The following is a 20,935-nucleotide window of genomic DNA, read 5'->3' as shown; positions in this document are numbered from 1 at the left end:
GGCAAATTAAATAAGCACTTTATGCAGCAGCATGTAAAGATACATTTCCTCTTTTCTAGAAGGGACAAAGTAGACTATAGTACAATTCCATTCCCAGACATCAGGAGGCATACAACCAGTATGCTTAGCCAAATATTAGCTTGTTCTGGGAGCTACCTAGAGAAGAGAGAAGACAGCCATGGACTTGGGACTGATGAGGTCCATCATTACTCACTGTTTTCACCTACAACAATGACTTGAGAGTAGAAAGGTCTGTGCAGGTATGCAACCCCTTCTCAAGAAATAAAGGAAAAAAAAGGATGCGTCCCACAAAAGGGTAAGGAATGAATCCTTCTGCATATCCCAGACAACTGGGACACCCAGACAAAGTGGGACCACAAGAAAGGGAGAATACGTCAGGTACACTCCCACAATACAGGACCAAAGGATTGCATATAAGACAGGCATACCTGTTAAATAAGTTAATGACCCACAACTGCGGAACCAGTAGTTACTAAGTTGAGGGCCTTCCCTTGTTCCCAACTGCAAACAAGACTCAGTAATTGTTTTTTAGGATAATCAAACACTCACAGAAAACTGACCAAAGTAAAAGGTACATTTTTTTCCTGGAGAACTGCTTCTGGTTGAACATACATACAAGGTTTTCTGGCAAGAGACCGGCAAATCATGGTAGATAGGGCCTCAGACAGGAAGTGAATCAGGAGGTTAATCACCAATGGAGGACCAGAAAGAAGTCCCCATGCACACCCACCATGAAACAGGAAAAAATTAATTTACATTAAACTCCATTAGACTTATAAAACAAGAGTAAAAATGATTTTAAACTGTTTATAAATCTGTATCTACAGTATATATATATATATATATATATATATATATATATATATATATACGGATAAACAATATGGAACACTAATTTTAAATTTATAAGTACAGATTTTTATTATATTCTTTCCCTCTATAAACCAGAGATTACATTTACTCATAGTAATATTTGATAGCAAGCTTTTACTTATGCTAGAATGTATCTTCATCTGATTTAAATTTGTATATTTAGCTGTGCAGCATGACTAAATCCCAACAGGTGTTAGTAAATCCATGATAACTAGTACCTTGCTTTGCTAGGATTTATAGGTAAATTATTGACTGATTTAGGTGATAGTACATAGTACCATGCAGGAATAACTGATAGCATATGCATGATGCAAATAAGAATTATTCCAGTGCATATTGCCTTCATGGTATATTACATTATTTTCCAGACCTATATTCAGAATTACATACATAACTGACCCAGAAAAAAGAAAGGCAAACAAGTAGTAAACACAGTAGTGCATGGATGGACATAAAAATCTCCACTAACCAGAAATGGGTAGTTAAAGTCATCCAAGAGACAATTTTGTATGTTTATTTTAAATACCTGCTGTAATATTTTTTGTTTGTGAAAATAGATAGTCTGCACTAGACTGGTCATGTTATTATCATTAGATCTTAACTTTATTCTGAATTGATGTCATAACTGTACATACATCATTGCTGTCCTATTTGGAAAAAAATTTTAAACACACATGCAGTGGTAGCAGTTCCAGTTCTGTTGACAGGCAGCATCAGTTGCCAGCGGATTGACAGATTTGGCAATATGGATTTGCAAACAGATACATTTTTTGGTGCATAAATGAAATGCTAGAGTTACTTTGTATCCATATGAGATGTTTTCTCTTGCCCGTGCCCCAGGACACACATCTGCCTTAGACTGCAGTAAAGTATGGGACTTCGTACATCTGTGTGTTATTCTACATTCAAAAACAGTATTGCATTAAGGGTCACTTTACATGTATAGAATATGAATTACTTATTTTTGTGAATAAAATATAGGGCTTCTGCTTGATAGTAAAATTGTTAAGCTGTGCTTCTGTGAGTAATGATTATAGCTAGGGATGTTCATTCTAAATGATCTGACCCTGACATCCTTTACAGTATGAAAACTTCCATAGAAATATCATGTTTGCCTTAAGGGAGAGAGCAATATTGTCTTAAACATGTTGTCCTAAAAGGTGGTGGTAGTGTATAGCACCATACAGGTCACATGACTAAATTCTCAGCACATAGTCTGCAAAAGAATTCATGTATATACAAAAGTTTAAAAAACGTTTGGCAAGGCAACCTATACAGCATAATACACTATTGCCTGCTTGGATATAAAACAGATGATGTAAGAGGTTAAAGTCCTCCAGGATCAGTAACTGCATTAGTAAGACTCATTTTGGGGACTGTGTATATCTAGTGAGCTTAAATGAACAGTGCAGGTGATTGCCAGAATTCTTATAGCCTGTCATGTTGAACAGCGTCAGCAATAGCTTTTTTCTTTTTTCAGCTGTCTGCCTCATTTTTGAGTTACGTCTCTGGATCAAAACAGCCCCAACATATAGTATGGGCAGCCCATCACTTCAATTAGCTGCTAGTCAGACAGTGTACATTGTGCAGTGACAGTCTGCAGTCTACAGTGCTGCTTAGCATTAGCACTGGGGGTCTAACTCCTAGGAAGAAAGCTGTCTATCCATGCCACCACATTTTATTACAAGTGCCAGACTAACCCTAAACAAAAACATGCTATACTTCAGTGAAAATATCAGTTACCTAATAAACATAATGGAAAATACATTCCATTTATAAAACTATAACAATGAATAGTGTAAATGCTGTTAACAGCAGAATAAGTCCCAGTCCAACTAAATAGGCAACACATTGAAAGTATTATGTAGTCAATGGCTAACATTTTGGGGTAAATTTTAGTGCAAGTTCATGATGATGGCAAGATATTTTTTTTTAATTCCTTCACTTCCCTGGATTCAGTGTGGCAGATATATCACTGACTAGCTACTTCACAAATATATGTTTTATTTATAGAATGTTGTTCTGCTACAAACAAATAGCCAGTAATTACAAACACAAATTCAAAACCATAAACTGATATAAACAATGTAGTGAAGAACATGTTAGTACACAAAACTAGAACCCACAGTAAAGAAAATCTAGTATTATAATTATTATTATTATTATTATTATTATTATTATTATTACCTGTCGTCTGATGGAGTTTGGGCTCTGAAACACAAAAAAAAGAAAGAAAAACACATTAGAAAGTTCACTTGTGATACTTCAGATATAGAGCTTTTCATTGTGCAAAGTAATTTGTTATTCTTAACAGCGAATAGCATCCGAGTTGTACATGCTAACTTTAAAATGTAAAAATAATGATAATGTAGTGGAATATAGTCAAGTCTGTTATCATAACCAGCATAATATGTGTTTGAGACAAAGATGGCAAGAAATTCACCTTCAGAATAAAGCTCAAAAGGTAAACCTTGGCAACCACATTGAGAAAACTTAATATGGGATCATGATCCGTGACCCAATTATAATTCTTTCTAGTATAAAGAGCTTTATCTGATTTATGTACTACCAACTACAGAAAACAAAGTGTAGGTGCTGTGATGCCCATGCCCTGGCCCAGCAATCAAGGAGCCTCAATCCTCACCACTAACACCAGAGAGGGCATCTCACATATGAGGAAAGGATAACAAATACACACAGTAAAGTGCAATTTCCCTTAAGAGCATACAGAGATCACAGTCAGTCTGGGGCTGGTCACTCTCCAGGTCCCCAATAAGACTCCCCATTGGCACAGCTATAGGGTCCAGCTCTCAGCCTAGCTGGGCAAGCTAAAATCTCCAGTACCCTCTCTGTTCAACCAGTGCTTCGTGTCCCTGCCCAAGTAGCTAACACACACACACACACACACACACACACACACACACACACACACACACACACACTTTGAGATAAGAGTTTATACAACCACACAGACACTTCTGGGGAAGGCTGGCACAGGTTCTCCAGCTGTGCCCCTTTTACCCAGACTATATGGTAGTATCACTTGCCACCACCCAGCTAATATTTATCAGCTACTCAAAGGCCCTTAAAAAGGTGTCCAATTACTACTGTGCAATATTATTATCCAATTGGTAGTTGTGACTAAACAGTCAAGGCTTATTAGAGTGACTTGGTACAGGATCATTATATACATGCAATGTACTCTTAGAGCTTAACTTATTTCTACACAAAACAGCCACAGTTAGGTTTTAAAATATTTAATAGTAAATAAAACCACAAGACAATACTTTCTACTACACAGTACTAGTCAAGAGTTCAGAGATCATGCAGAAATACTTAAAATAATGCAGTAGTACAGTTCTGACATCACAGAAAAAACACTTAGTCTAATATTTCTAGTTCCTAGCTATTTCTAAAAGAAAACACAAGTCTAAGATAACTTACATATGAGCAAGACAGTGCTATGAGTTGGATGTTAAAGACAAAAATGCTTAATGCCTTCTGATTCTCTCTGTTTAAATTGCTATTGCAGTCTTGATTCCCATTGCATCATTTTTTACACTTTCCTGGTGTTCCTAGGCTGATAGAAACTGCATTTACATTCTTTTACACCTAGGCAGAAACCAGAGCAATAAAGGACATTTCACATGTAAATTCTGGTCATTAACTTTAGCCTTAAAACAATATGCAGGAAGCCTTCATCTAGCCCGGCCGGAGCCGAATTGTAAACATCAAAGACAGTCATGAAATGCTTGACTTAGCTTTCTTTACAGCAGAGGGCAATGTTGCTACATTGTTTTAAGTTCAACATTTCACAGCATATTCTTTCATTAAAAAAACAGGCTTGTAGTTCAACATTCATATTTACAAATGATACAATTATGCACCAAATTCTGTTTGACTAGGCTGGCAGCCTTCACCCATCTCTACCAGTCTTCGCAGGTGCACAAAGTGTTTTAACAGCTTTCAAAGCTGTGAAACAGAGAATAAACAGAAATAAGGTATCCATGCTCATCATACTGATCACTGGTACAGTAGTCTTAGCTATATGGGTTATACCCTGCCAAGGATATAACAGCCAGACAGCTTCCAACGCTTCAGGGCAACTTCCATGCACCCAACCTGTCCTGACTAAAAGCTAAATTTGGTGGAAAAGCCCTTCAGAGCTTTACTACTGATGAAGAGTATGCTCCTCTGTAGCTTTCAAGGATCATCAGTTGGTTTGTGTTTCCCTTGCTGGGCAGATAAGTTCCCTTTGGGGAAAATCTTCCATCTTCCTATTTTTGGTGATGTTTTATTACTTTCCTCTTCAGGAAATGTATTTTAAAGCTAGGAGTGTTGTGTTTTAATGGGCTTGCTCAAGACTGCAAAGTTATTTTAAATGCTGCATTCATGTGGGAGGCTGGCATAATGGTTAAGGTGCTTACCTTAGAAACACAAGGTGCCAGGTTTGATTCTCACATGGGATAATTGGCTAGGCTTAAAAAATGGCCCATGAGGACAGCTAGCCTAGTACTACTCTATGAAATCTATAAATTTAAAAGTGGTGTAAAGTCACTGAAAATATATTTTCTGTGGAGATATTCTGTTTATTTTACTTTTGTAGGGGGAGAAATACTGTTTTAAAATGCTTTTTACTATGTTTTTCTGTCTAAAAAGTAACTTTTACAGACTGGTAGTGTTTACTGGCAACTGACAGCTTTTCTTCCATAGGAACAAGACACCATATTCTGCTAGACCATGGAACAGACTACCAGTCCCACAGGCAGTCTTTCTTCTAGCCATAAAAGGAAAAAAAAATAAGCAAACAGCCTTTGCCACCATTTTTCCAGTCAAAAAGAAAGAAAAACAAGCAGGTTTCAATTCCTTCTCAGTTTTCTATAGCTTAAGTTGATCACTCTGCTACAAATCACTTAGTTAATTCCAATCCTACTCTTTCAGAAAAAGAATAGGAAAATTATTGATAGGTATGGGAAAAAAGTGTATACTTCTGAAACTTTGATTTTCATAATTTTGAATCATCAGGCTCATATATTAAAAGCTTGATCTGACAAATTGTGAAAGTATGAGGAATGCTTTACCTGCAGTTTCTACTTATGAGAAAAAAATCTGCTTTAGATAACATAGTTTCGTCTATTGCACAGGTCAGTATTCATTTTTACAATGTGTGTATGACTCTGTTGATACTTCTTCAAGGGCAGTGGCCACTGGAACTGTTTTGAGGAGGTTTGCATGGCTCAGAACCTCCCAGATGATGTTAAAAATGCGATTTTAAACTCTCTCTTGGATGTTGATTGGTCTTTATCTCCTCTGTTGCAGTGGTGATTAAAAAGTGTGATGAAATGGGCAAGCTGATCTAGGGAACCTCTAAGATTTTTCATCTCTCCTTTTCCAAATTTTACAATGGATTTTCTATCTTCTCATCCAGTTCTGGCAAAAACAGAATAACCAGTCTTAATAAAATAAAGGTAAACAGATGTTTAAGAAGAAATGGCAAAGTTGTTCCAAATAAAAGTATTGAACCTCCCAAATCCAAAGGAAGTCCAACAAGTCTGAATAACTATTCAGAAAACCTTGTGAACCCCTCCCACCATAGCCCTTTTTTCTTCCAAAAAGTCTAAATCTCTTTCTCTTAGTTAGATAGTTTCAGGCAAATGGGTTCTGATAATCATTCATGAAGGCTACAGATGGCAATGGGAGGACATTCCTAATCCCCCAGATCAGACTCTTGTTTCTACCATTCATCATCACTTGCTGTCCAAGGAGTGATTGAATCAGTTCCTACTTCCTAGATGTGGAAGGGGTTTTATTCAAGGATGTTTTTCTACATAAGGAAGAAAATTATTGGAGAATAGTTCTGGATCTTTCTTTTTTAAACCTGTTAATGATAGTACCCTATTCAAAATTATGTCACTTCACAACATGTTACCTTTTCTACCTCTTTCAAGTTTTCTGGCAACACTAGATTTAAAAGATGCTTATCATCACATCCTTATTCATCCAAAGTTCAGATGTTTTTTAAGGTTTTGTGTGTCTTTCTAACATTATCAGTTTTCTGCCTTACCTTTTGGACTATCCACTACACCAAGAATGTTCACAAAGTGTCTAGCCCCAGTTGTAGGTCATTGAAGGCTACATGGTATCCACATTTTTCCATATTTGGACAACCTGCTTATCTTTGAAGAGTCTTTTTCAAAGTATCAGCATTTTCTGTCTTGGATAACAGATCTCTTACACAAGCTGAGATTCCAAAAGAACTTTCAATCATCTTTCTTTGCAGGATTGTGTTCCTGAGATGTCAATTATGGGGGGACATTGGGGGTATAGGTCTACTTTCATTGGTATATTTAAAATAATTAATGATTATATATCTATACTTCCTTTATTAAAACTAAGATCTGCCAAACTCTGAATTGTATACTTAAATCAATATGAAAAAACCACTAGAGGGCAGGCAAACTCTTCTCCCTTTTAACATAATAAGAATATTGCTAAGAAAGAAAGAACTTTGTTTTTAGACTTAATTATACCAATGTATTTATTTATATATATATACTTTTTATTTAATGGTTTTCAGCATATTTCTTAATAAAACTTTGATACTAGATTTTAAATGAGATAACATAACTGTTTTTTAGGAATTTATTTATTTATTTATGTTTGTAATTGTTTTTAAGAAATAATGTATGTTTTACTTTTGACAGGAAGTGATGAATATATTTTAGGTGGTAGATACTACTGGTTGTTTTAAATGGGAAATAGAGTATTTTATTGGCGGTACTAACTAATTGTATAATATAAATTGGTATCAATTTATGCACTGGTTATCTGATGAAGTCTATGGAATAAGATGAAAATGCATACTGTGACTGTGAAGGCGTTCATGTTTTTTACTTTATCCTTATTCATCCGTTTTATGGTGTTCGTTTAGTTAATAAATCAACATATTTAATTGGACTTCTCCGCTTCTGGTTTTGTGCACCTACCTTTGGATTACTGTATCTGGAATCTCTTTGGCCCCAGCATCAAAACTCCTTATCTTTTCAAATCCCACTGCGGTGTTTGTCAGAAGTGAAATATTTTGGTGGAGACAACATGTATCCTTAAAGCTAGGTCTCTTTGTTTTCCCTCCCTGCTCAGAAGCAGTCAGTCATTATAGATAATTCAGACTTTGTGTGGGGAGCAGTTTCAAGAGGGATAGAAGTGCAGTGGGTGTGGCACACGAAGGACAGATGCAAGCACATAAATATAAAGGAGTTGCTTGCCCTGATCTCTCTGAATCACCTTTGGACCTCTGGACCTTTTAAAGCGGTTACAGACAATACCACAGTCATGTTGTACTTCAACAAGCAAGAACCAGGTTATACTCCTGCAAGCTAGTCATGTTAGCTTGGGACATAGCTTCACAGCACAATCTCATTCTGTAAGCATCCTGCATTCCATCAGAGCAAAACTGTGTGGCAAACAAGATAGCAGGGCTGAGGAAGACCCTCATGAATGGAACTTAGATCAGAGGGTCTTCCAAGATTTGATACATTTGTGGGGAGTTCCTTGGGTAGACATCTTTGCCTCCTCTCTGAATAATCAACTGGTAAGATTCTGTTTCAGGACTTCATGCAGAATGCCTGGAAGAAAGATGTATTTTCTTTTCCTTGAACAGGAATGTCCCTGTATGCTTTTCCACCCTTTCCACTAATATCTAAGCTACTTCTGAAGATTCAGAAGACATCCCACAAGATCATTGTGATCATTGCGGTGACTCTCTTCTGGTCTAGGCAACCATCATTCTCCTTCTTTTGGAAATATATAGATCTTTCTATTATTGGAGGGTTTTATAGATTAGGATACTTTTAATTTTCTATGGATGGATAAGCTCATTATGGAAGCCATAAGGTACATAAAAATGTAATAGATCCACCGGTGAGGTCCATTGTGGCAGGCAATGTATCTAAAACACATCCCATTCCTAAATATATAGACTTAAAGTTAAAACTGGTGTGGCCAGAACAAGAAGGAATTTTAAAGGACACATGGGATTTTCTTAAAGCAGTAGACAAGAATTATTTTAAGAAATATATTATTTTTGTTACAATAGATACTGTGGACCTCTTTTTAGTCCTACCCCATGAGACAGGTCTAGAATGGTTTGAAGAAGCTATGGTAGAAAAAGGTACATATAATTTTAGACATTTTTAAGTGTTACTTGAGTTAATGGAATAGTGCTCCACAATAATTACATACATTTTGAATGGAAGTTTTTTTTCAAACAAATAAGTGGGGTAGCAATGGGAGCATGCTATGCTCCACGTTATGCTAATGTTATATTGTATATATGGGAGAAAAAGTTTATATACAATTCCCCTTATGCTAGTTGATGAAGCATGTACAAAAGATAGTTGTGCAATATATGCATATTATGGAAGGACACAGAAGAGAAACTGAAAGAATGTTTACATTATATAGGTAATACCACTGATTTTCTTAAATTCACCTATAATATTGGGAGGAAAAGAGTGAATTATTTAGATGTCACAATTCTGTATTGAATAATAAAGAGCAGTTCAAGTCTACAGTATATAGAAACGATACATTTTCAAATTTGTATTTATTTTTCAATAGTGCACATCCATACAAACAGAAAAGAAGTGTTCTAAAGGATCAAGTCATAAGAGCATCAAGGATGATCTCAGATGAGGAGGATTTTAAACAAGAATGTTTTAGATTAAAGGAAATGTTTTTAGAAAGGAGATACCCAGTATAGAGGAAGTAATAAAGGAAGTAAAAGAAGGTAGAAGTGGTAGCTATTATCTGATTTTGGAAAAGGTGGATATTAATTTGAAGTTTAAGTATCTAAGGGTGTTAATAGCAACTTTAAGTAGAAAAGTGAAGAAGGAGAAGGTCAGGTTATGGACAGGCATTTATTATGAATTATGAATTATAACACACATGCTAATGCCACAAAGAACATAACTAAAAACTGAGAACTGTTTGCCAGTTGTTAGACTTAGATTGGATATTTTGAGCCCAATAAATTTGCCTTCAGGAAAAGTTATAATATTAAAAGAAGATTAGAAATTGATCGAAGAGGTAAGGAGTATAGGACAAAAAGGAAAGGCACTTATGAATGTGGAATGTGTGCTCAATGAGTTTACATTAGTAATAGAGATAGTATATATATATATATATATATATATATATATATATATATATATATATATATACACACACACACACACACACACACACATATATATATATATATATATATATATATATATATATATATATATATATGTCTACTTTTTCCTGTTGAAAGATCATGCTTTTGAAAAGAAAAAGCCCAATTACGCGAAAGTGCATTTAAATGAAAGTACACTTTCACGACTACCGGTTCAATGAACCAGTAATATTACAAAAAAAAAAACACTACAAAGTCATTTTTGCAGGGAGGGGGCACCCCTGACCCCCTACACCCCCACTACTTTATATATACTAGCTCCAAGATAGCACCACAGTGGGCAAACAGGTATATTCCCTTATCGCCATTGTAGAATGATGCGGTGCTGCAGCGTTTCCCTCAGGAACCTTTTCCTCCCTATCTCACCCAGTACCTTTATCATACCTGCTGTGACTTCACCTCAGCCTGCTGCTTTCCCTGACTTCATTTTCCTTAGTGCTGTTCTTACTTCTTCTAGGGTGGGTTCCTCTTCTGTCATCATAGGCTGTGTCTGGGGCAGTACAGCTTCTATGGGGTTTTCTTCATTCAGAAGCTGCTAGAAGTACTTCTTTCGGCTGCTTTTGAAATCCTGTGGACTGTTGAGCAGGTTGTTGCTGGCATCCCTTATGAAGAGTGTCTGACTATCTTCTTTATCTTTCTGTCTTTGCTTTGATACCCAATATAGCATCTTTGTGCCACCTACTGAGTCACTTTCCAGACACTGTTAGAGTGCCTTTGATGCCCTGTTCTTTGCTATTGCAGCTCCTTTCTTATCATCTTTGTTAGTCAACTAGTATTCCTTCCTAGCCTGGTCCACCTTTTCTACCTCCCACTTTTTCTGCACTCCTTCTTTCTTTCTTTTTTTTTTTTTACTTTTTATTGGGTTTTGCATTAATGAAAATTTAAGATGAAAGATTTACAATGCAAAACAACAAACATAAATAGAAGTACATATAGGGTCCATAACAAAAAATTACATTAACATCAAGCAAAACCATTCATACTTTTCTAATAAGTCTTTAAGTTTTGCTTAAAGACATCTATCCGTAATATTCAATGTTCTGTTATATATAGTTCGTAATTCCTTATTACACACATTTTTGCTATGCAGAGGAATTCATTAAAAAAGAGGATACTTTTACTTTTCCAATTAATTTTTTTTATTTTTATGTATTTATTTATTTTGCATTTGTTTACCAGGTAGTGTCCGACTGGGCCAGCAGCCCATTTTCAGCGGAGACCCAGGGAGAAAAACTCCATAAATACATTACTTAATGTTTTAGAGTGACATGAGAAAAGTTTCAAAATACAGTAAATAATGATTTACAGTGACATGAATAAAAACACAGGAGCAACTCATATAGTTAAAGTTACACCCTAAGCATTACATAATGCTAAAAGCATACAGCTAAGTAGTACAAAGTAATCAAAACTCCTGAGAACATGTAAGCCATATTTGTAGAATGCAAATAAAATGCTTCTTTTTTTATAAAACAGTCACAAGATAGGGGTCAGTAATCTCATAGGATTGAGTTAACGCTGGAGATGCATGGTAGTCTATTGACAGCTGAGAAAAGGAGAGGGTAGAAAGATGCCAGACCAGCCTGGGGAAGTGCAACAACATAGCCATTGCTTAGTGTAGTATTCTTTCAGTAGTTGTTTGAACTTGTGATTATCATGATTAGTTAGAATATGCTGGGGAAGACAGTTCCAGGTTTTGGCTATTTTAAATGCGTACAAGGAGTCTCTATAATAGTTCAGAGATTTAGTGACATTGAGCAGTAATTTGTCAGATGATCTAAGGGACCTAAGGTTTGTATATGTTTGTATAAGGTCAGAGAGAGTGGGACAGTTGTCAGGTTTGTAGGTGGCTTTATAGGCAATTATTAGCTGGTTGAGTTACTCAGTTGGGTAGGTTGATCCATTTAAGATGGTGAAGAGCGGAGCAATGATGTGATTTGTAAGGTAGGTTTGAGGTGAACTTAGCTATTTTGTTATAAGAAGTTTCGACGTTGTGCAAATCTGATTTATGTAGGTTGGTAAAGATTTGGGAACAGTAAAGTAGGGTAGATAGGAGGTATGATCTTGCTGTGGATATTCTAGCATAGTCAGTTAGATAGGGTTTAGCCCTGTATAGTGCACCAAGTATTATATGAACTTTTTTGATTACTAGAGCTATGTGTTTGTCAAGTTTTAGACAGTTGTCTATTTTAACACCTAAAAGTTTAGTACACTCAACTGGCTCAATTTTTATTCCATTAGTAGAAACGATGTTGAGAGAGCTTGGGTATTTTTTGTACTAGTACCACTGAAGACCATAAGCTTAGTTTAATATGAGCTGATGGTCAGACAGGTATTTTTCTATGTCTTGCAGGGTATTTTGAGTTTCAATGGAAGGGGCAGAACAGATAAGTGAGGCATCATCAGCATACAAAATGATAGAAGCAAGTTTTGTGGAGGTACTGAGGTTATTGGTAAAAATTGTGACAAGAATGGGGCCTAGGAAGGAGCTTTGGGGAACTCCAACAGTTACGGGTAGAAGGGGGGACAGTTTGTTATCCCATTTGGTGGCTTGCTGGCAATTAGAGAGATAGCTATGAAACCAGGTTAGGGATGTAGCACTGCAATTATTATATGAGGTGAGCTTGTTTAGGAATATTTGATGTGACAATGTGTCAAAAACTTTGGACATATCAAGAAAGGTTGCAGAGATGAGTTGTCCATTATTTTTGCGGAGGTTGATGGTATTTGTGAAGTTTATAAGAGCAGTGTTAGTACTATGTCTAGGTCAGAAACTGTGTTGAGTAATGACTATAAGGTTGTTTTTAAGGAAGTGATCAAGAATTTGTTAATGTATGCATTTTTCTAAGATTTTGGCTAATGAAGAGAGAATGGCAATTGGTCTATAATTAGAAAGATCAGTGGAAGGGCCACCTTTGTGTATGATATGAGATATTTTCCAGAGGAGGGTACATACTGTTCAGAGACAGAGCAGTTGATTAGAATAGATATGGGTTAGGAGACAGTTGCAGTGGCTAGTTTCAGAAATTTGCTGGGCCATTGATCAGCAGCATGAGAGAAAGGCTTTAATTTGCTTAGGAGTTTTCTTATATAGTCTATATTGGCTTATGAGTTAAAGAGTTAGAGTTGTGATCAGATGGGTTAGGTATAGATAAGGCAGAGTTTGTACTGCTGTTTAGCAAGGAGGTTATACAGTTAATAAAGTGGGTATTGAATTGAGTAGCTATACGCTCTATTGTGTTGCTAGTAGATGGAGCAGGGGTAGTAGGTTTTCCTGGGTGTAGGAGCTCATTAATGGCTTGCCAAAATTTCTGAGGGTTGTTTTGGCGATTTTGCTGACATATTTGGAAGTATGTGTTTTTGTATTTTTTTATTTGTTTTTTGGCTTGATTTCTCAGTTGTGAATAGGTGGTTAGGTTATTTTTGTTTCTGTTATTATGGTAGAGATTCTAGGCTTTATTCCTTTGTTTGAGGAGTAATTTAGTCTCTTTAGTTAGCCATGGTAGTTCCTTGGATTCAATCCACATTTTTCTAGTGGAAGCTAAGCTATTAAGTATTTCAAGGAAAATCTTTTATTAAAATATAGTACAACGAGGTCTAGCTGAAAGAAGTTTAATGGAGACAAGTCATATTGATGTAGTAGTGTATTGAATATAGAGGGGAACATTTTTTTTATGTTGTGGATATGTTTGTAAGAGAAGTTATTAGTTATGTGTAGTCATTTCCTGAGAAGAAAGGTTGGAGAGTGATTACTAAGGGTATCTGGAAGACAGACAGCTTTTTAATCAATATTGGGTTTATTTATCAATATCCAGTCTAGTGTAGATGGCTTATCTATGTGTGTGGGATGGATAATGGTTTAACAGAAGTTATATAAGTTTATGAAATTTGGGGAGTTTTGGAGGAACAAGTAAACCAATCTAAGGTGAAGTCTCCTAATATTATTGTTTATTTGGGAAAATTGGTAGAGGCCCGGCAGAGACTATTTTCTATGCTAGGGAGGTTGTTAGCTGAGGAAGGTAGATAGTAATGAAAATTATAGATTTATGGAAGTTGATTTCTAGATGTGTAGTTAATATTTTGGAGCTGTGGAGATCTGGAGGGGTGGGGTTTAGTTGCACCAGTTTGAGTGTGTCTTTAAACATGATGGCAATACCACCATGCCATTTGGTAACCTATCTAATCAAACTATGCTATACCTGCTGGGAAGTATTTCCTCATTTTTTATATGGGTCTTTAGACAGGTTTCAGTAATCACAACTATGTCTGGGCAGCATGAAATACTGGAACTTTTCTTATTATACTTCTAAGGTTAAAATTGGTTATGAATAGATCAGTGTTGCATCATTTTGGTAGTGGATAGTGGATAGTGTGGACAGGAATTGAATGGAGTTAGACTACTTGGGTAAGGTGTGGAATAGGGGGATGTTTGGATTGGTGGGGGTGTGGTAAGTGTGGGGCCTGGGTTAGGGTGGATGTCAGCTTGGAGTTTTATTTAGGTGAGGGAGTGGAGAAGAAGATGGCTTAGTTTGGATAATAGTCTGTCATGTTTGTATAGGCTGCATGCAGAGATGTGGGTATCAATATGCCTAAAAGTAAAGAGTAGCACTTTGGAGATATTGAAATGCTGAGGGGAGATATGAAGGTTAAGTTTAACTGATAATGGTTATGCTTATAAGGTAGAGTTGGAGAGGCACAGTTAGTAATGTGGTATGAATGATAAGAGGCAGTATGTTAAGCTAGACTTAGAAGACAGAGAAAGGAGGTTATTATTGTGATAGACTTTGGCTGTGACATATTCAATTAAATTGTACTTGGTGTTAGAAATAGTATATGAGGGAGTGGGCTAGGATTAGGGCTATGTGTTAAGAAGCAACTATTATTTGAATGAGACAGGGTAGATTACTGTAAGAGGGTGAAGGGTAAAGTGTTGGATAGGGTTGTGGGCATAGATAATAGTGATTGACAGATGGGGAGAGGTGAGGTAAGCAATGGATGTGGTTAGGAAAGGTATACATATAAGGAGGGTGGGGTGGATGAGAATGGGGGTTGGGTAGGGGGAGCGAAGTGAGCCCAAATGTAATAAGGGTGACCAGAGTGGGTTAAAATGACCTGGGAAGGTGTTGCAAGGGAAACAATTAGTTGCATAAGCTATATGGACAAAGGACAGCTACAGGTAAGAGTGAGTAACTATGACAAATGAAAAGCTTAAACAGCCTGTTTAGTGCACTTCCCAAATAGAAGCCAGGGACAGTATGAAGTAAAGCAACTATAACCTGCAAAAGATGATAGCTATTAGAGGCTAAGAGTTATTGTATAAACTTTCCTAGCAATAGCCAAAATTCCACCATCAGCTTTCCTTATGTGCCTTATTTCCATGCCTTTTTGGGAACATATCTGTTCTGTAGCCAACACACATGCTGTTTTGAGGCACTGCCATTCTTCTTCAACTCCTCCTATTTCCTCCTCTGCTTGGGGTACTAGAGCTCTGAGCAATTCCTTGAACTGTTGTACTCTCTTTCCAGTCAATTTCCAGGTCTTCAGCCTGGTCTCTGTTGACCTTAGAGCATTATCTGTACTAGTGCATACATCTGATTGTGGCAATCCTTGGTTTATGCTGTGGGCCAATTGTTTCACTGGGGATGACTTTGCAATCACTGATTCTACCCCAATGCTCTTTCCTTATTAGGAGGAAGTCTACCTGAATTGGTTGTTGGCCACTCTTGCATGTGATCTTCTGACTCTCTCTTTTTCTGAATCATGTGCTGTCAACTAACAAGCAATTTGCCAGACAGAAGTCTGGAAAGGCCTCTCCTTCTTTAATCCTGTTGCCCCACCCATGTGGACACAGGCAGTCATCATATCAGTCTGCCCTGATATATGCATCAATTTAAACATTTCATACTGTCCTGCTTTATCTAGTAGGTCTTACAACAGATGTCTGAATGCACTCTTTTCGTCAGTCTCAAAACTCTACTGTCGGGCATAGGCTGAGATTATGAATACTGCCCTATCATTACACTGGACTCTGATTGCTATGAGTCTGGCATTAATGCTTATGACATCCCTCACTGTCTTCTGAAGCCTCTCTCACCACAATTCCCACACCATTTTTAGCCTGTCGGCCTCTTTAGTAGCAGACTCTGGATCCTAAGCCAAGTTGTTTTGCTGCACTGCCCTTCCATCTTGTCTCTTGAATATATAGGATGTCCAGCCTCCTCTGTACCATCATGTCATTCACTTCCAAGCAATGTCCTGTCAGTAAACCTATACTGAATGCAGCAATTCTTAGCTCATGTTAGGCAGGTTTTGCATCCAGGTATCACTCAACAGAACTATCCCAGGTAACCCAGACTGGGCAAATGGACACTGGCCAGCCATTAGCTTATTGACATAGGGCTTCTGAGCTTTATGGTGGTAAATACATTCCTTGCACCATTAGCAAGGGTCCCTGGTGTAGGTCGGAGTAAGGCCAGGTCCTCAACATACTTATCACCAACAAATACCCATGCTCATCTCCATTTGGCGACATTAGTCAACATGACCAAATCACCTACATGCCATATTTTACACTATCAAGTCGCTAGCCCTGTCATGGTGTGCAGTCTGTAATCTGTGTTCTCCAATCCTGAAGATACTACACATCACAGTTGATGCCCAAAGTGTTTTGTCTATAAAGCTCTTCCCTCTATAGGGCATCATGTAGAGTTGCTGCTGCCCATGGCTCTCAGATGGAAACATTCAGCATGTTTTTTTGGTGGTGGAAGGAACCCCACAGATACACAAGGAGAACATACAAACTCCAAGCAGCCACTAGCCAGAGATCAGAATTGAACATTGTGATCAGTGCATGGGAGGTAAAGACCCTGGCAATTATGACAGCAGGTCTCTAGATGATTGATTCCTTGCTGATGAAGACAATGATTATAACAAATTAGATATCCAAATGTATTGTTCTTTACCGTCACCCGATAATGAGTCTAAGAGAATACTGAAACAGTCTAGGTTTTCTACACACCAGACCTGCTTATTTCAAGTCATATTTTGTTTTATTAATTAAACAAATGACACTCACAAACTTTTGTAAAATCTGTAACAAAAGTCTGTAATCTTGGTTTTCAGAAGCTGCCATATCTTACCTCATGCGTGGAACATTTTTCAATATGAACAACAATTGTTTCTCCAGGAATGCTGACTAAGACATAAGAAGCAACATTATAGAGAGCTGCATTATTCCCATCAAATGTTATGATGCTCAGGTCTGACAGCAAAGTGCAAAGACCTAAAAAAGAACCATGACATGTTAATTTTAATAATGAACTTCACTTCAATATTTTGAATGTAAATTCATACTTTTGTTATAACGATTTAAATGTTTTTTTTTTCTAAAAAATAACACTGAAAACTATTACTCTAAATCTATACAGAGAAAGAACATTTTGCAATTTAGTTTTGAACAGCTCTCTGTCAACCATAACTTTGGATTCTATGCTTAAATGTGATGAGGGATAAATTATTAGTATAAGTATTATCTAGGAGTTAAAACAAATGATGAACTACTGATAAACTATGACTGGCTCAAAGGAAGTCTAAAACTTTCTTGCTTATTCAGTACAATATACAAACTCAATTCCATTACAAACATATCAGTCTGCTTAGTAAACATAATACCTAAAGACTGGAATTCATGAGCATTCAGAATAATGCAGAACATCTTCAAAGAGTTTATGATACAAGTGCACAAATCCAAGACTCTAAGTGGGATGAAATTCCAGCTATCACTGAACAGTCACAGATGGGCATACCGTTCATGTTTAGTGTAAATATAGTAATAATAAGCTGTGCACTGACACAACATCAGAATATCACATAATTACACCACCAAAACTAGATAATGTTGTTTATGAAAGCCATAAAGAAAACAAAACAGTTAATTCTTTCATTCACTGATTTGCAATACCCAACTTATTTTTTAGTAATCATAATTTATTCATGATTTTTTTGTAAAAGTAAAATAACAGGAAAAAATTCAAAAGAATCCAACATAGGAACAAACCTCAGCATTTCAGGTAACAATGTATAACACTGCAAACATAATATGGACACTTACCCATTATTTACTTTATTTATTTATTTAACATTTGTTTACCGGGAACGTCTGACTTAGAACAAAGCCAATTTTTAGTGGAGGCCCGGGTAGAAATGCTCCAGATGCATGTCTTTGTAACGTGGGAGGAAACTGGAGCACCCAGAGGAAACCCACACGAATGCAGGCAGGACATGCAGACTCTGCACTGAAGGCACCACAGCCGAGAATCAAACCAGAGAACCTCTTGCTGTGAGGCGACAGTGCAAAAACTGCACCACTGCACCATCCATGACAGTATTATCTAGAAGAAATAAATTTGTCTTTAAATGTTCCTGTCAGTTGATGCCCATTGGCAACATTGGTTAGACCCCATCTTTTGATAACAGCACGAGGTGACACAGTACAGCAATAACACTGCAGCAAAGCCACCAGAAGGCTTCATAGTAGTAGCAACAGGCCATTTCAAGGTTAGACCACAGTATTTGAAACTTCTTATTAGGTTCAAGAAATGTTTCTGAAAATGACCAAGATGAGAGACAGGAATTTATAAACGACTGTCATTTTTGAATGATGTGTCTTTACATTTAAGTGCGGTGTTTTGTGATAAAGAATTTTCACCCAACCAGAAGTTACACAAATAAGAACACTGGTTGCAACAGAGATATATAACATAGGAATTCAGCATTCTGTTACACACATTACACCTGTCTTTTTCATGTTCTGATATTGTGATATTAACTAACTTATCAAAATAAATTATAGTTAATTTTACCTAGAAAAGAAAGATTATGGATAACAAAAATGGCATGAGAGAGGAGTTTTGAGAGATGAGGTAATGTCCACATTTGGTGGCTTACTGCATAAGTGGCCAGTGGATGGAGAACAGTAGTGTGGTAACTAGGGCAGTTTAAGTGTGTGAGGCAGGTTACACTGTATAGTAAGTGAAAGTGCACTGAATTTTCAGTAAAGGTAGGGGATAGATTGGGAGGAAGATATTAGTATAGTGGTGAATTGGTCAGAGTAAAATTATTCTGGTGTTGGTGCAGACCGGGAGCAGAGACAGGAGTTGAGGAACTGCTGTTTAAACTGGTTTTTGAAGAGACTGTTACTCTCAATTTGGTTAAGCTATATTGGCAAGTTGTTCCATAATACAGAGACAAAGGAGAAGCACAAGAAGTCAGTGGCAGAGTTAAAGATAGTTACGTAAAATGGTACTTTGTGTATTGGAGACATCTGGTTGGGAAGTATATTTGTAGTAGGTTCTTCAGTGCTGGCCATTTTCAGGATTGTACATCAGTTTGTGTGATAGTTACTGTTTATTCAATTTTAATGTATGTCATTATTTTTTGTACACTGCTCATATTGCTTCTATATTCCTGGTAGGGAAGGTAGTCTCTGACCTGCAGTTGAAACTTCTCTTTGGCCTCATTCACCTTTTACTTTCTAGTTAATTGCTCCAATACCTTGGTTCCGTTGCTAAATTTCTCCAGGAAATTCCAGCCCCCTCTTTCCAATTTTCTGTACCCCTACTTGTACCGCCCCTATTGGCAAAATCACCTTACTCCATTTCTGTATTGGCTTATTTCTTATAATGCTTTCTTGTACTTTATAAATGTTTGTACTAAAACCAGTGAAAAAATTTGAAACAGAAGATGACGTTGTTTTCAGTGAAAAGAGATTGACATCTGAGATGAAAGAGATGGATGTGATTTTCAGCTTTCAAGTGAATATTCCTGGCTGACAATAGTAGTAGATCTCAGATAATGTCAAACAGATGACTGTAAGTCGAGCCAACAAATCATACTGGAAGAAACATTTGCTTACTACACTGCTGTTGTCATCAGACAAGGTGAAGATGCCAGGGAGATGCACACAGAAAACCATTTTACTGTTGTGTTTATAAACAGTAATAGAAGACATCACCTAGTACGAATGTAATTCAGTCAACAACATATGGAAAGAAGTTAAACAACAAGCGTGATATTTCCTCGGGGATAAGGTATTGAAACCATTCTTTTCTGTGTAGATAATATACATGCTATCATTTGTAGATAGACAGATAGTTAGATAGATAGATTGTGGCAGGTAATTTTATCTAATACTTGTTTTAACTTTCATTTTACCAGACATTCATTTTGTTGACAGAGGTAAGTGGGTTGGTGTTAGGGGTGAGACTGTTTGTGCAAGTTAGGATTAGAGTAAGGACTAGGTAAGGAGCTACCTTTACTGTCGTGTGTGTATTTATGATATGCATATCCTTTTGTCTAGCATAGCGGTACTGTTAGAGAAAACCTCCCTGTCTATTCCTATTCCTGTACTAACCCTAACCCTATCACTACCCCTACTCCAACCTTACATCTTACCTTACAAAACAGCTTTTCAGTAACAGTTCTTGTCAGACAAATTATGTCTAATTGTAATGTTAAGTGTGGGGATTTTCTCTGTTTTATTATTATTTTTTAAACTGATCACAAAATGAGACTTAATGTCTTTATGTTGTGATGAGTTTAATGTAGGGCATGGGCTGTTTGTGTTCATTGTCCATATTGTTAGTTGAGAGACTTTCAGTTATCAGCATTAATGCATGTCTATTTTGATTGGTATTTTGATGTGTCAGTATTATTAACTATATATCTATCTACATACATACATATATATATATATATATATATATATATATATATATATATATATATATATATATATATATACAC

General features: G+C 36.6%; 1 protein-coding gene across 1 annotated transcript in view; it reads right to left on the bottom strand.

The window, feature by feature from the left end:
* Nucleotides 1-20,935, bottom strand: part of OTOGL (otogelin like) — a 3,472,886-nt gene that overhangs the window by 1,004,539 nt on the left and 2,447,412 nt on the right. Inside the window, exons 38-39 of the mRNA XM_044088067.1 lie at nucleotides 17,272-17,414; nucleotides 3,082-3,105 (exon numbers count right to left, since the gene is read on the bottom strand). Coding sequence (XP_043944002.1) covers nucleotides 3,082-3,105; nucleotides 17,272-17,414 — 167 coding nt within the window. The remainder of the gene's footprint in view (nucleotides 1-3,081; nucleotides 3,106-17,271; nucleotides 17,415-20,935) is intronic.

This window comes from Protopterus annectens, chromosome 11.part0 (assembly GCF_019279795.1).
Source record: "Protopterus annectens isolate FY-2018-M chromosome 11.part0, PAN1.0, whole genome shotgun sequence".
Classification (NCBI taxonomy): domain Eukaryota; kingdom Metazoa; phylum Chordata; order Ceratodontiformes; family Protopteridae; genus Protopterus; species Protopterus annectens.
Note: the sequence above shows the minus strand (reverse complement) of the source record. Positions and strands in the feature narration are given on the sequence as shown.